At 43.0% G+C, this 15,033-nt stretch overlaps 1 protein-coding gene across 3 annotated transcripts; it reads left to right on the top strand.

Annotated features, from left to right (window-relative positions):
- The first annotated feature begins 570 nt into the window (after window positions 1-570).
- On the top strand, window positions 571-14,422 carry LOC119321055 (E3 ubiquitin-protein ligase BRE1-like 1). Of its 3 annotated transcripts, none has more exons than XM_037594906.1 (19): window positions 571-1,116; window positions 4,590-4,751; window positions 4,833-4,920; window positions 5,172-5,375; window positions 5,483-5,650; window positions 6,740-6,933; window positions 7,024-7,107; window positions 7,680-7,799; window positions 7,892-8,078; window positions 8,173-8,333; window positions 8,426-8,476; window positions 8,641-8,717; window positions 8,920-9,114; window positions 10,285-10,357; window positions 10,432-10,518; window positions 13,076-13,213; window positions 13,297-13,499; window positions 13,585-13,750; window positions 13,839-14,422. In XM_037594906.1, exons 1-19 carry the CDS (start codon window positions 997-999, stop codon window positions 13,968-13,970), a joined length of 2,610 nt encoding a protein of 869 aa, XP_037450803.1. In that variant the 5' UTR covers window positions 571-996; the 3' UTR covers window positions 13,971-14,422. The 3 variants fall into 3 exon arrangements, with proteins under 3 accessions (XP_037450803.1, XP_037450802.1, XP_037450804.1); XM_037594905.1 differs by having other exon boundaries at window positions 572-1,116; window positions 8,426-8,497; XM_037594907.1 differs by lacking the exons at window positions 571-1,116; window positions 4,590-4,751; window positions 4,833-4,920 and having other exon boundaries at window positions 5,251-5,397; window positions 8,426-8,497.
- The last annotated feature ends 611 nt before the right edge of the window (window positions 14,423-15,033 follow it).

Here is a 15,033-nt window from a genome sequence, read left to right as displayed (position 1 = left end):
ATTATGACGGTGTGACATTCATACATCGATTCTGCTAAAATATCATATTCATAAAAAAGCATCATATTAACAGTTATTAGGGCGATACATGAAAAAAAAAATAGTTATTAGGGCGATCAAACCAGTGTTTTTCCGATCCACATGGCTCAGGCTGGCCATAGTGGGGGTAACATAAGTAGTATCATGCACTTGGGACTCGAAAACATGCTTATGTGGCAGGTAATTAAAGAAGAGAGAGATGATTATACTAATATAGGTAGATACCGTAATATAATAAATATGATGCTACTATGTGTCATGCATGACAATAAATGAGACCATCTATGATACCAATATATGATATTATACACTATAAAAATAATAACTTAGACTAATAACATTACTCCCACTATAACCAGCCTCACCCATAGCCATGAGGTCGGGTCCATCGGGACGGAGTGGCATGTCACAAACTCACACGCATTGTAGTGTCGATCGAGCGTGCGGCAGCTCTTGGACACGTGCCGGGCGGGGCTGGCCGGACCGCTCCTCCCCGATATCGGATGGGCGCCGAGCGTGCGGTTTTCCCCCCACCGTGCGTGGCCTCCGTTCCCCACCCCAGCTCGCCCTCTCCTCCGCCGTCTCTTCCTCCTCCCCTCCTTTCCTCTCCACTCTGTGGAGCCTAGACTCTTCGCGGAGCGCACGCATACGCACCTCACACCAAAACCACCGCTAATTCTCACCCTCTCCTGCTCCCCATCTCGATTCGATCCGCCCCCCCAAAACCCCAAATTCAGCCGCACAGCACAAATCAATCCCCCATCGCCCCCGTGCCGCGAGCAAACCCTCAAAATTTTATTGCCTCCTATCGATCCCGTGGCCGGGTAGGGTTTGGGCGGTGGCGGCGGGCTGGGCCGGTGCTGCGCGTGCTCGTGAGGACCGGTCCGGGTGTTTGCGAGCTTGATCTCCACCGCATGCGGCGGATTGGAGGCGGGGCGGCTAGTTAGGGTTAGACCTATGGGGAGCACCGGCGAACCTGATCGGAAGCGGCGGCTCTCTGGCTCCTTTGCGCAGGGTGTTGATGCGGTACCTCCTGCCAAGCGCCCAGCGCTTCCGCCTTCCTCCGACGACAAGAAGGTATACGCCTCATTCCAAGCCTCTTAAGTAGTCCTCTATTGTCAAGGTATATAGGCTACTGTGTGGAGACTTGTTACTCAATTGTATCTCGATCGTGTATCAGGTAGCCCAGGTCCACGAATTTGCTAGGGTAATACATGAGTCGATAGGAGATTCTGAAATCTCATTAACAGTCATTTTACCTCGCAAAAAGACTCATTTTACGTGGGCTACATGTACGTTGAAGCCGGCTTTGGCAACCCAGTTACGCCTTGCATGCGCGTCGTACTATAACGCTTGGCATGCCCATATTTGTTCCGCCGTGATTTTACCTCACTGCAAAGTTTGGTGCACAACTGCTGAAATTGTTCACGACACTGGTCGAATGCCCGTGCATTGCCATGGTACAACAAATTTAGACACAGAAATATTGATTAAAATATCATGGATTATAACTGTTTTGCGATCCATATCATCCTGTTCTTGCAAGGTGAACATATATATCATCATGATTTATCTAAAAAGGGTACCCGGTGCTTTTGACCAAATCTCGAACGACTTGAGGGACATTGACATCACATTCGTTGTTTCTCTTCATCAGCGTACCAACACCCGCTTCCCTTGGTAATAGCCCTCGCGTGCGTGCATTGTACACTATTATCATGAAGAGCTCACATCTATGGTAAGCGTGCATGCCCATCGCAACGAGCTCTTGCCCAGCAAGGCAAAATCGGGCACTTTGCTCAAAGTTGATCTTTGGTGACACACTTTCCGCAACGGTCTCTGTAGTATGAGAAACTTGCTTGAAAGTAAAATATGACAAAAAAGGGCCTCTATGATGAAAACGAATCGCCAGTATCACAGTTCATTTCTTGTAATAAAGGCTACATTCGTGGAGGGTTCATCGTGTGGGTGTTGTGCCCAGTCTTGCCATAGCCTCTACCAAAATATAAGACGCTTTTTATATTTTGATACGAAGGAAGTAGTTGTAGATAGAAATCATTTGTCTTACACTACTTGTTAGTAAATCCTATGATTTGTGATAAGCTCAGGCTAATATAAGCCTTGACGAATGTTATTGGAACAGCAATTGTTTACACATTGCGCATATATGTTTTGAGTACACAACTGTAGGTACAAAACATGTTATTCTTGCATATCTATATCTATACCCCTATATAGTGTGTGAATAAGTTTGAATATGGATTGTTGGATGAACTCAATCCGACGGTCAAGAGGTGGCAAATCCGAGCGTTGCTGACCATTCAATTTCCTATCAATTACATCAGATTCTGCCATGTGTAATATCTAGAAGTTTTCAATAGTTAAAAACTTAGTACACCCTTGTACTTGTCACGTATACTATCTTTACACACTTCTCATTTATTCTAGAATCTTCTATGCATGATCTTGCTCCATTAGAGTTTCTCGCTTGAATAAAAGTGTATCCATTTATGACATTATTTGTGAACTTTTACTCATGGTGAAAGACTTCTGATGAACCATTTTTTACAGTCCAAATAAAAGTGTATGCTCTTACACCGGCTTGATTATCTCCTTCCCACAACTATCTTTGCATTTTCATGAATTTAACCTTAGGTTCCATACAAATAATGTGTTACATACATGTATTGGAACACTATGCAGCTAAGGTTTTCCTTTTCAATGATGTAATATGTAAGTGTCAGTTGTCTGTCAACATTGTGTTGCAACGATATCTAACAACTCACGTGCTTTGCACGTGCAACTCACTAGTACTAAAAAAGAAGTCAAATATAGTTCCCTTCCACGTAGTTCTTCAGGAAGCTAGAGTCCACTCCATGCACTAACAATGTCAAAGCAAAACATGGATTGTAACAGAATGAGCCGTCTTGATCCATGTTTTGCTATCTTGGGCAAGGTCAGCATTTGCCCATCAATGAGATATTTGGCCAACCAAAAGAGAGGACTAGCCAAGCGGTGATTTCACTATTTTATCCAGATTGATTGTGGCAATCGAATAGATTCTGAGCTTGGTCGTTGGCCATGGCATTCGTATGAGCTGGCTCGATCGATTGGTTTCTGGCTGCTGGAGCCGAGGGAAGGAGCGCTGGAGCAGGTGAGAGCGGAGGCCGTGCGATCCCGAGGTTGGATATGTGGCACCATCTCGCATTGGGTATGCACGACACGAGGCGTGGAGACGGTCTCTCCCGAATTTCCGTTCCAAACCAGTGCGTTTCAGCGGAGAGGTGGAAAGGGAAAAGGACAGAGAGTGGGTCATGGATGGACAGCACGGTGATGGGACAATTGTAGCCAAAGTGGGACCGTAATTTTAATTTTCAGAACGCTGAGGGATGGTGATTGGCGAGAAGCGGCTGGATTGGTGAGCGGTAGGGAGATTGGGCAACAAAAGGAAGTCGGCGGGATACCTTGCGAGCGAGTTTTAAATATTTTATTCGCACTATGTGCTGATGGCAAGGAGAGGACATAAGGGGAGGCTTTGTCGTAAGGTCCCCATTTTTTTAATTATGAATGCAGTTTTCTGTTTTAGGTTCAATAGGTCCCACATGTAAGGGCGCATGAGGGTGGGTGAACTCACCAACTTAAAACTTTAGAAGTAGGATAGATGGAGAATGTTAGATATACACCTCATTTGAAGTCTCTAGGTAGGCTGCTATAGTTCATGGCAGGAAGGTACACGCCTCATTTCAAGCTGTTAAGTAGTTCACGCTTGCTGGCTGGTTTGTAAAGGCTTGCTACTTTAAGCTTATTTGGATCCTGTATTAGGTAGCTGGTGTCAACGACATTACTAGGTTACTTCGTGAATCGCAGGAGCTTCTCAGATCGCAGCATAAATTATTTTACCTTGGGCATATCCGGTTTTACCGAATTCGCCAGCCTGCTTGCATTCTGGGTTTACCTTGGGCATTGCATGGGAAACCTACTGACATGTGCATGAACGGTTGGCAAATCTGCATTTGTCTACCACTGCGAAGTGTACTGTACAACTTTGCTTGTTGACTCATTTAGTAAGGCCTAAAAAGACTTGCTGAAATTGTCCATGACATGGCTGGTGTTAGATAGGAAAAGCTGTCTCACTATGAAAGCAAATATAGTATCCATTTAGAGAGATGATTAAGGATACAATAATCGGTACTTCTGCAAAACAATTGGGTATAAATCGCTCCTCCGATTTTTAATATAGCTCCATTTGGTATATGTTGTGGAATGATGTTTAGGCCACCGTGCAATATAGGTGTAGAAACGGATATACGTCATTGATGCACTTGTATTATTTGCCATACTGCTCTCTTCTGGATTTTGTTCTTGCACTGTTCATTACAGCAGTATTGTCAAGCCATGATCATAAATTGGATTTCGTTCCTTGTATTTAAACAAAGAAATCCATGCTGCTTTCATCTCGAATGTTTCTTCTTTTGGCTTTTCTACACTGTAATTTCCGTTACTTCTTTTCTATATATAGTGTTAATTATAACTTTGTTCTTGGTTGGCAGCTTGATTTTGCTGTAATTAAATACAGAAACCAAAAGCTTTCAGAACAGCTAGAAGTCCATAAGTCTGAGTACCATGCCCTCGAGGGTAAATTTGATGATCTTAAACAGAAACAGAAGTCTCACCATGAGACTCAAGATCTTGTTAACAAGTCATGGCAGCATGTAAGCTAAAACCTAACCTTGTTATAACTGTAAAAACTGCAAGTCTTCCTTTTGTTTACTGTAAATGTTATACTTGAACAGCTTGTGAGAGATTTGAAGGCTATCTCTGTTTGCAAAAGTGGATCCCAAAATTCTTCCTGCAGTGCAGTTCCTAGCAACGAGTCTACGGGTATGTCTTTGTTCTTGCCTGAATTAATTTAATTGTCGGCTAATAATTTGTTTCCTCATGTATAAAAAATTGTAATGGAAGCAGTACATGCGTCTAACTCTTCCTTGTTAGGATTTGCAAGTTTTTTTTCTGGGGGAGGGGAATTTGTAATGGAAGCATTTCATCGTATTTGATTTATGTCGATGGTTGTGGAATATTCTAAACATGGATGTCCCAAAAATTACAGATTTAGTTTCTAACTTTCTATTCAGATGGTGCATGCATCCGGAAAGACGAGGACTTCCTTAGCAGGCTCGTTGAGACAGGTGCCACAGAAAGTTCTGGTTGCCATTTGGAAAACCACGTACACTCGTCAACTACTGATGCGCTGCAGAATATCTTGTTCTCATCAAATGATTCATGGCATGCAAACGAGAAGTTACCGTTAGATCACTTTACTGCATTACCCGAAGATGGTTTGTTCTTCACATTTCCTTGGTAATAATTTATTATTTATTACAGCTGAAAGACTGCCAAATTTCTTACCCCTTTGGTAACATTTCCTTGTTTTGCTTCACTGCAGAGCGCATTAGGGAACTGGGAAGTACTGCTAGTGAGATATCACTAGAGCTTAATGATGCCGTACGAGCACTTGGTGATCTCCACTTGAAGCACAGACAGCTGACAGAGAAGCACCACGAAGAGAGATATTTAAATGCTCGAAGCAAAGCTGAACAGAAACGCCTTAAAGGTATCTTGCTTAAACACAAGATGATTTACATAAGTGGATATGACCCTGGTACATACGACAGTTTTTTAGTGTCTTACTATATCTATATTATTTTGACACCTTCGATACCTGCCAATATACCCTTCTAATATGCATGACACACGCCTTGTAGTTGGGTATCTTGCTTAAACATGAGATGCTTTACATACATGGATACACTTGACACTTAGATCACATTGGATATGTCACCGCATCACCCTTTCCCCCAAATCTACCATTGCCTAGCTGTCCACTCTCCCAAAATCCATTCCGACTGCCTTCCCTCTGTGTGTTGCAACCACCATAACCTTCTTCGCCCATCTGCTGCTCTTGCCTCACGTAGTTGCTACTGCTTCCTACCTCTGGTCAGACATTGACAATAGCGAGGTTGATAGAGGATGTTGAATGGAGATGAGAGTGAAGAGAGGTGTCGAATGAGGATAGATAATAGACTGAAGAGGGTTGGAGAGAGATCAGGAGGAACGGAGAGATGCCAGTGCTGGATTGGGACAAGAAAGGCAACTGGAAAACAGATCTGGATATGTGTGAGAGGCAAAGCCAGGGGTTCCCTCACAACACTGCGTGTTGTACTCGGCCAGGATGAGATATGCTGGCTAGGTAGGAATGTTTCTTCTCCTCCACTAACCTGTCTGTACTTACTCCCTCCGGTTGGGTTTATAAGTCAGGCACGGGTTTTTAGGTCTTCAGTTTGACTAGCAAAATATGTATTAATTTTACAAAAAATATCGCTTTAGATTCGTCGTCAAATGAAATTTCTAACTTATAATTTTTGTGGCATATTATACATGTTCTATTAGTCAAATCGAACACCTAAAAACCCGTGCCCGACTTATAAACCCAACCAGAGGGAGTACGCACAACAATATATCGCTGATCCTTGTTTTTGTGGATTACTGGATCACCTAGCCACACAATGTCCCTTAAACTGATTACACGAGATTAACTATTTAGGCAATGTTTGCACAGTATATATGTGCCTATGATGCTGTGTGCACCTAATGTCAAGGATCACCATATTAACTTTACTGAGATGTTTGTTAACTTTTCAAGAGGAGTTGGCAAGTGCTGCTGCTGAGTTGGAAGAAAGCAAGCACAAATTGGCAGTTCTCAAAGCACAGGGAGACACGACACATGGAACTCCAATCTTATTTCCAACTTTAGGAAATAAAAGCTTGCCTCAGGATAATGTCAGAGACAAACAAAAGGAATTGCAGGATCTAGGGGCTTCTCACAAGGAGTTTACGGTAAAATATTAAATACTTGTTTTAAACTTCCAGTGTTGCCTATGTTTGCTCTTACCCTAAAGTTGTTGCTTGCTCTATTGTTTGGATCAGGGTCTGATTTCACAACGCTTGGCGGAAATAAGGAGACTTCATGAAGAGAGAATTGAAATTTTGAACAAGTTGGCTACTTTTCAGGTTTGCACACTGCTTGTTTAGGTGCCATACCAAGTGAAGTAACGCTGTTCTACATTTTTTTGAGTGTCTTTCCAGAGTTGATTCATAATAGTATTTTCCACCCGTGCTTCGCTGCAGCTTTTTTGGATGATGTTTGCTTTCCTACCAAGTACTCCCTCCGTCCGGAAATACTTGTCGCATAAATGGATGAAAATGGATGTATCTAGAATCAAAATACATCTAGATACATTCATTTCAATGACAAGTATTTCCGGACGGAGGGAGTACCAACATTAGCGAAAGTAATCCTAGATTATTTCTAGTCTCCAGAGGGCGACATACAGATGTGCCGTTCAAACATCGATGTTTTTTTTTGCATAACATGCATGGTTTTGAAATTCCATCTGCTCAACTAAAAGATGTCTGATCAAAGCACCTTTTAATTGTTTAAGAATCTGAGATTAGCATTTTGGCTACAATTTCAATGTTGACATGGCTTATTTGAGATTCCACCTTGGAGTCAATCTTAGAGTAAAGGAAGATGTGTTCAATAAAATATTCTTGCATGCCTGACATTTGCAATTTATGGACAGAACATTTTGACGGATTTGAAGAGCATTTCTTCTTCAAAAGCTTTCCAATTTCTGAAGGATCAACTCCAGAAGTCACAAGCAGAGTTGGACCACTGCCGGACACTATTAGAAAAATTACAGGTGGATACTGCTCAGTATAATTTACTTGTCATGTATCAAAGAGCCTCAGCTATTTATTTTATGTTTGACTCGGCTTCTACTTGCCTTTTCAGGTTAATAAGGATAAATTGATATGGCAAGAAAGAGAAATTAATGTAAAAGTTGATCTGTCTGGAATTCCTCATAGGGTATCTCTCAATTGTGAGTCAACCCTTGCAGTTTTAGATCAGAATCTGCGGAAAGTAGTTGATGAAAAGAATATGCTTGCACTGAAACTTGAAGAATCTTCAAGAGAACCTGGTATGATGATTCTTGTTTGACTTTGCTAATAGTGTCGAGTTATTCTCTTCTGGCCATATCGGAATCTAAATAAGTAAAAATTTCCTATTTTCAGGTCGGAACCAAGTCATATCAGAATTTAAAGCGCTGGTGTCATCACTGCCAGGAGAAATGGGCGCTATGCAAACTGAGCTATCTAAGTACAAGGATGATGCTTCAGAATTGCATTCTTTACGAGCTGAAGTTCGCTCCATTTCTGATATTCTGGCTAGAAATGTATATTTCTTGATATGAGCTTGTTGAAGAAGTTAATGAGTGTTTTGTGACTATTTCAATTAAGTTTAAGCTATTCGTTTTGTGCTTTACAGGAGCATGCCATCAACGAATCATTATGTATATCCACTCGTGCTGGATCTGAAGTAAGGGATCTACGATCCAGGGTACTCAATTAAAAAATTGCTGATTTAACTAGCTGCATTGTCTTAGCAGGCTTCAGGAAATGGCTTGTTTTAGCTAGTTTCTTTGATTTCCATACATATCGTTTTTATGAATTCTTAAGCCACTGGATTCACATGATTTGTAGGTTTGTGAACTGAGGCAAACGAATTGCGAGTTAAAGCTCTTTGTGGAAATGTATAAGCGCGAATCTACTGATTCAAGGTAGTTCTATTACAGCAGAAACCTTTCATGAAACTACCTCTACAATTTATTGTGTTCCACTCTGCTTGTTCTCCTATTGTCCATTGATCAGATCATCCGAAATAATCTGTTGAGCTTTTAAACATTGTTTACTACCAAATTCGAAGTCCTACTATAACAAACTTTACCATTCTGATGTCCATACCTTATTGCTTTGTGACAGAGATGTGCTGGAGTCGAAAGATAGAGAATATTGTGAATGGGCTCGTGCCCATAGCCTCAAATCTTCTCTTGATGATAGTAGGCTAGAACAGCGTGTTAAGGCAGCCATCGAAGCTGAAGCAACGTCTCAGCAGAGACTAGCAAGTGGTGAAGCCCAGATTGCTGAATTAAGGGGGAAGATGGAGAGTGCCAGAAGGTAAGCCATCACATGTGTTTTAGTAGGCAGTAATGTTGAAACCGAAGCCCTCTAGCTATCTCTCCTCTCACTCGAACGGAGGTGGAAGAAGAAGAACAGTGGACACAAGATTTTCTGGCCGGCGACGAACGCCGCCACGGGCGTTCAAACGCCCCAATCCTTTTCCTCTTTACAGTGGCTACATAGCTTACCCTCGGCTCACCTTCTCTACACACACGCAGGCTCTATAAATAACCTTGCGCACGTACACATCCACGGCCACACCGGCCACTAACACACGCATGCAGGGATCGCCCAACCACTAACCCACTAGACACATGCATGCATATCTACTGACTTGGCCGGCACACATTTGGCCACTACCTATGACCCAGCCAACTAACAGCTTAACAGACTCACGCGACGTACGCACATACGCACAACACACATGCGCACCCACCCACGTCACACACGGTCCCGCCGCGCCTGACATGCCCGGCGCGCGCCCATACACGCGCCTGACGCATCCGACACGAGCTCCACGGCTCCGTGCCACGAGCCTCCACGGTTGTCACGCCGAGCCGCCGCGACCTCTGCGCCACCACGCAGGTCCTTCGCGACCTCCTCGTCTCCGCGACCGCCGTGCCCTTCGCGCGCCGGCATCACCGTGCTCCGCCACCGCACGGGACGAGCGCCATCGCCGGCGAGCTCCTCCGAACCCGATGCTCTGATACCAAATGTTGAAACCGAAGCCCTCTAGCTATCTCTCCTCTCACTCGAACGGAGGTGGAAGAAGAAGAACAGTGGACACAAGATTTTCTGGCCGGCGACGAACGCCGCCACGGGCGTTCAAACGCCCCAATCCTTTTCCTCTTTACAGTGGCTACATAGCTTACCCTCGGCTCACCTTCTCTACACACACGCAGGCTCTATAAATAACCTTGCGCACGCACACATCCACGGCCACACCGGCCACTAACACACGCATGCAGGGATCGCCCAACCACTAACCCACTAGACACATGCATGCATATCTACTGACTTGGCCGGCAATATTTGTATGCTCCATCTTCCACCTTCGTTTGTGCGAGTGAGAGAAAGAGAGCGGCAACAACAGGCAGAAGCTGGAAACATTATCTATTTTTACTGCTCAAAGTGGTGCTAACTCGTGAACTTTTCTGTGCATTACAGAGATATTGGTAGTTTATCTGAATTATTGAAATCAAAGCATGAAGAAGGCGAAGCGTACCTGTCAGAGATTGAGGTCTGTTTCATCTCTACATCTCTGTAAAATACAGATTATCAGTATTCTACAAATACTTATTTTTGACATTTCAGAGTATTGGGCAAGCATATGAAGATATACAAACACAAAATCAACAATTGCTACAGCAAATTATCGAGAGAGATGACCACAATACAAAGGTAATTCTATGGACTCATTTGCTATTCTTTGTTTGTGCTGATGTATCTTTGTTTTCAACATTAGTGTAACCTTAAAATCACCCACTTCTGTTCACAATAACTCTGATTTCACTTAAAGCTTGTTTGACTTCAGTTCCCATAACCTGTGGACATGCCAATAATAATTTAAATGTGCAACTAGAAGGTTTAGGTTACCACCATGATTTTATCCAGGTTTTCATGTTAGTAACGGTAGTTACGCCATGAGACCGTCCAGAGCATTATAATCTTCTGGTAGCCTATTAACAAATAAGTGAGCTCGAGCATCATGTTTTTTATTTTGAGCATGGAGGACTGTTTATTTGTTGAAAGTTGAAACCAAAGACATTAGTATGAGATGTCATCAGATTTCTGTTTTCAGCATGGAGAATTAATCTCCCACTTAATTTGTTGAAACCAAAGACAGTAGACATTTACAGGAGTTCAACGTAGAAACACCAACACAAACAACTTCTGCTCTACGTGCCAGGTGATTTGCAGCACAAATTAGCAGACTGCTAGCCCATGCTTATACGATCGCATATTTCGTTACATTGCAGTCTTTCAGGACACATAACCGAATAGCAGCTTCAAGTTCCCTTGTGCCACTATCAACTTAGGCTTGATTCATGAGCACATGCTACCCTTTACAAGCTGAATTTTCATTCTTTGCCATGGGAAAAAGAATTCATACTATCTGGGCACATGGAGCCATTCTCGTTCGGCTTATGCCCTTCGCCCTGACCGACATCATGTTGTGTTTGGTACGCAGTGCCATTTGCTCTGCCACCATGCCCGATTGAGTTTTGTTATGACCAACATGGCCACATTGTGCTCCACTACTGTGGGATAAAAATGAGTTTTTGTAAGTTAATTTGGTTGCTGTCAAGCAGCGGGCTGCTGAGCCAGGCATGGTTCACTGTTAATCCTGCTTTTCATCTTCATTTCAGCTTAGGGTATGCACCCGGTAAATCTGTATTTTTTTGGTAAAAATGGTTTAGTACTGTGGTTAATATGGTACTCCCTCCGTCCGAAAATACTTGTCATCAAAATGGATAAAAAGGAGATGTATCTAAAACTAAAATAGGTCTAGATACATCTCCTTTTATCCATTTTGATGACAAGTATTTCCGGACGGAGGGAGTATTTATTAGGAATATGGATTGACTCCGGTAAATGTCAAACTACCACATTAATCAAAGTTGAGGCGAATTTTAAAACAACACAGCAGCATTTTACTTTTGTATGCCTAAAAAACAAGTACTCCCTCCGTTCCAAAATAGATGACTCAACTTTGTACTAACTTTAATATAAAGTTGGGTCATCTATTTTGGAACGGAGGGAGTATCTGTTAGTACATATTACCTCCGTCCCAAATTATGTCTTAAATTTGTCTAGATACGGATGTATCTAACACTAAAACATGTCTAGATACATCCGTATCTATACAAAAGGCAAGTAATTCAGGACATGTCCATTGCACTGAGCCGAACACCACCTGTGAATCCAACGAGATGTCCAGTGTCAAAGAGATGGTGCTTCTTGTTTGCTGGTGGGGAATAAGATGATTTTGTCACCTGCTGCTACAAGGAAGGCATGGACGAGGCATCCAAGACAGCATTACCGTGCATGGAGGAAACTGACTGGGAGTGCTTTGCTTCTGTTCCTAAGATGAGGCAAGCACTTGTGTTGCGCAATGCAGCAGTTTTCGGATTCCATGCACGCCCAAGGTGACCAGATTGGTATCCTCAAAGCCTGTTCTTGTGCATTTGGATCTCATCCTCATTATGCCTTGGTCCTCTAGTGAGTGCCCCAAAGCTGGTGCCACATGCATGTGCGAGTGCCATGCACATAAAGTGGAAGCCACAACATGGATTTACACCCTCAATTCACATTTTAGGGCAAAAAAAGGAGACCTTTGACCTCACATCGAGGAGGGGAGGTCATGGGACAAATGTTAGGAAGACGACAAACTGCTGGGCTCGTTTCAATCTGCAGCAGCTGTGAGGGAGAAGATGTGCTAGGACGGCATCCAAAAGCTGTGAGGCAGACAAGAAAGAGAAGGGGATAGAGGAAGAAGATGGGAGAAAAGAGGAGATGCAAAAAACATACTAGTATATTGAATTATTCTTTGAGCCAATTCGGTGGCACCTAGACAATTCTAGGCCACTTCAGTGTCTCAGGGACACCTCACTGGAAAAATGGAACCAAACTGTGGAAGTGGGTTTTGGCTAGACTGAGATAAATCTAGGTGGCTGGAGAAGTAAAAGGCGAGTTGTGGTGGTTGAATGAGATAAAGGTCGCAACTACAATGCATTTTGCTATTTCCTAATCTACGATGCTACATACTGAAGTTGTGTAGAAAACCTCAAATTAGTAATTTGTGTGCATATTTGGTTGATTAATCAGATTAGCTAACTGCAGAAGAAAAATCAACCATGGTCATTCAGGAGTCATGTTTGTCTTTATTTGTTGGTGATGAAATTATAGAATCTTTTTAAACAGCGACCTATATTGAAGCCTCTACATGTTACTGCAGATCTTTATGGAAGGCGTTAAGGTGAAACAGTCACAGGATACTTTGCATTTAGAGTTATGCAATCTGAACAGGAATTTACGGCAGGCAAAGGGTTTGATGGATCTGTACAAAGATAAAATCGCCCAGTTAGATGACAAGGTAAATTTAAACGCATAAATGTAGGGAGTACATTCTGTTTTAGGGAGTGCTTGACACACATGTTTTTCCTTGCCCGTTTGCAGTTAAAAGTTTGGTCAGAGCAGACAGCGAGACTTTCGGAGGATGGACGGCGACATTCTGTTTCTTCAGGCAATGCTCAAAGAAAGCTGGCAGATGTATTGGGAGAGGCTCAACAATTGAGACAGTCCATGGATCAAGTAGAATCCAAGGTTGGGAGGAGTCGACTAGAAGTTGCTGGGCTTCTTGTAGAACTAGAGAAGGATAGGTAATTGTTTGCAGAGATTTATTTTTCCACACTCCATGTGATCTTCAGGTTTCTTGACGTCACAAGTGTAATGATGTTTTTCCAGGTTTAGTAAGAGAAGAACTGAGGACGATTTGGAATCGTTGTCAAGGAAAGCTAGTTCTCTTAGAGCAAAGACAGAGGGATCGTCGGTGTTGGAAAAGGTTCATCAGGAGGTGAATGAGTACAGGGGAATATTGAAATGTGGTGTCTGTCGCGACCGACAGAAAGAGGTGAATACTGTTGCCTTCATTTCCTTCTTCATTTCCTACAACCTTAGTCACTGTATCGAATCTGAACTTGTTCTCCCATGTCGTTTAGGTCGTGATTACCAAGTGCTACCATCTTTTCTGCAACGACTGTATACAGAAGTTGCTCAGAAACCGCCAGCGAAGGTGCCCTTCCTGTGCATTAAGCTTTGGGGCTAATGATGTGAAGCCGATTTATATATGATGCGGTGGTGGCAGCTGTCGTGGGTCATCTAGGAGAAGTGACTGAACGCTCCTTGTTTGGGGTTCTTGGTTGGCATGATCCTTCTTTCAGTTGGAAATTTTTTAGCTTGAATTTCTGCAAGGTGGACCCATAGCATACCTTAGGCTGCCGGCACAGTGCCCGTGGCTTATGCTATGCAAGTGTGGCTTCCCGCTCCTTTGTAAAGTGTGGAATTTTCTTGTTGAAATAGCTGCTAGTCTTAGCTTGCATATACAATGTGTTATTTTGCTTGACATATCCAAGGAAGAGGAGTTAAGTGACTCCGAAAACATACCATAGGTTGTATTGATATATATGGATCGATTGTAGTTCCTTTTGTTGTAGGTGATGTTGAGCATGTAGGTTTTGGCCGTTCGTTTCAGCTTGTACTTTGTACATTTACTACCCTAGTGGGCTCTTTGCTGATAGTGACATATATCTTCGGTGAAATGCTGTTTCTTAGTACTTCCTCTGTAAAGAAATATAAGAGCATTTAGATCACTAAATGGTGTTTCTTATATTTCTTTACAGAGCGAGTACTAAGAATTGGCAAGGATTCAGGTTTGCTGTAGCAGGCTTAGATCGGCATATTGCATGACTATAATTCTGGTTTTTAATTTCTCATGCATGCTCCGTCTTCCTTTTTCTTTTTTCTGCGAGAAAACACGCTCTGATTCTGTGCAAGAGGAGAGGGCATCGATGTTGGTGCATCCATAGTGTGGAGGCAGGTTGGTAAAGATGGCAGGGGCATCAACCTTTCTCCCTGTCTCTCTTTTGTCATACGGGTACACTGGTAAGTTATGTCGCATTGATTGCAGGGATTGAAGGCTTTCTACATCATCATCTCACGGGATTCGTTCTTTCGTGTGGTGTAGCTGGTTTCGACGGCGTCATGACTATGCACTCTGAAAGTATAACATTGACTCATTTGTGTTGCTGCAGATTCCCAACAGTGCTTGAGATCCTCGAGGCCACTGGATGCTGACCGATGGGCAACTTCAGATTCAGAGTACACAGACCCCGTTCCTGCTCCGGACGGCCAACC

The sequence above is a fragment of the Triticum dicoccoides genome, chromosome 6B (assembly GCF_002162155.2).
Source record: "Triticum dicoccoides isolate Atlit2015 ecotype Zavitan chromosome 6B, WEW_v2.0, whole genome shotgun sequence".
NCBI classification, from domain to species: Eukaryota; Viridiplantae; Streptophyta; class Magnoliopsida; order Poales; family Poaceae; genus Triticum; species Triticum dicoccoides.
This window is presented reverse-complemented; position numbering and strand designations above follow the sequence as displayed.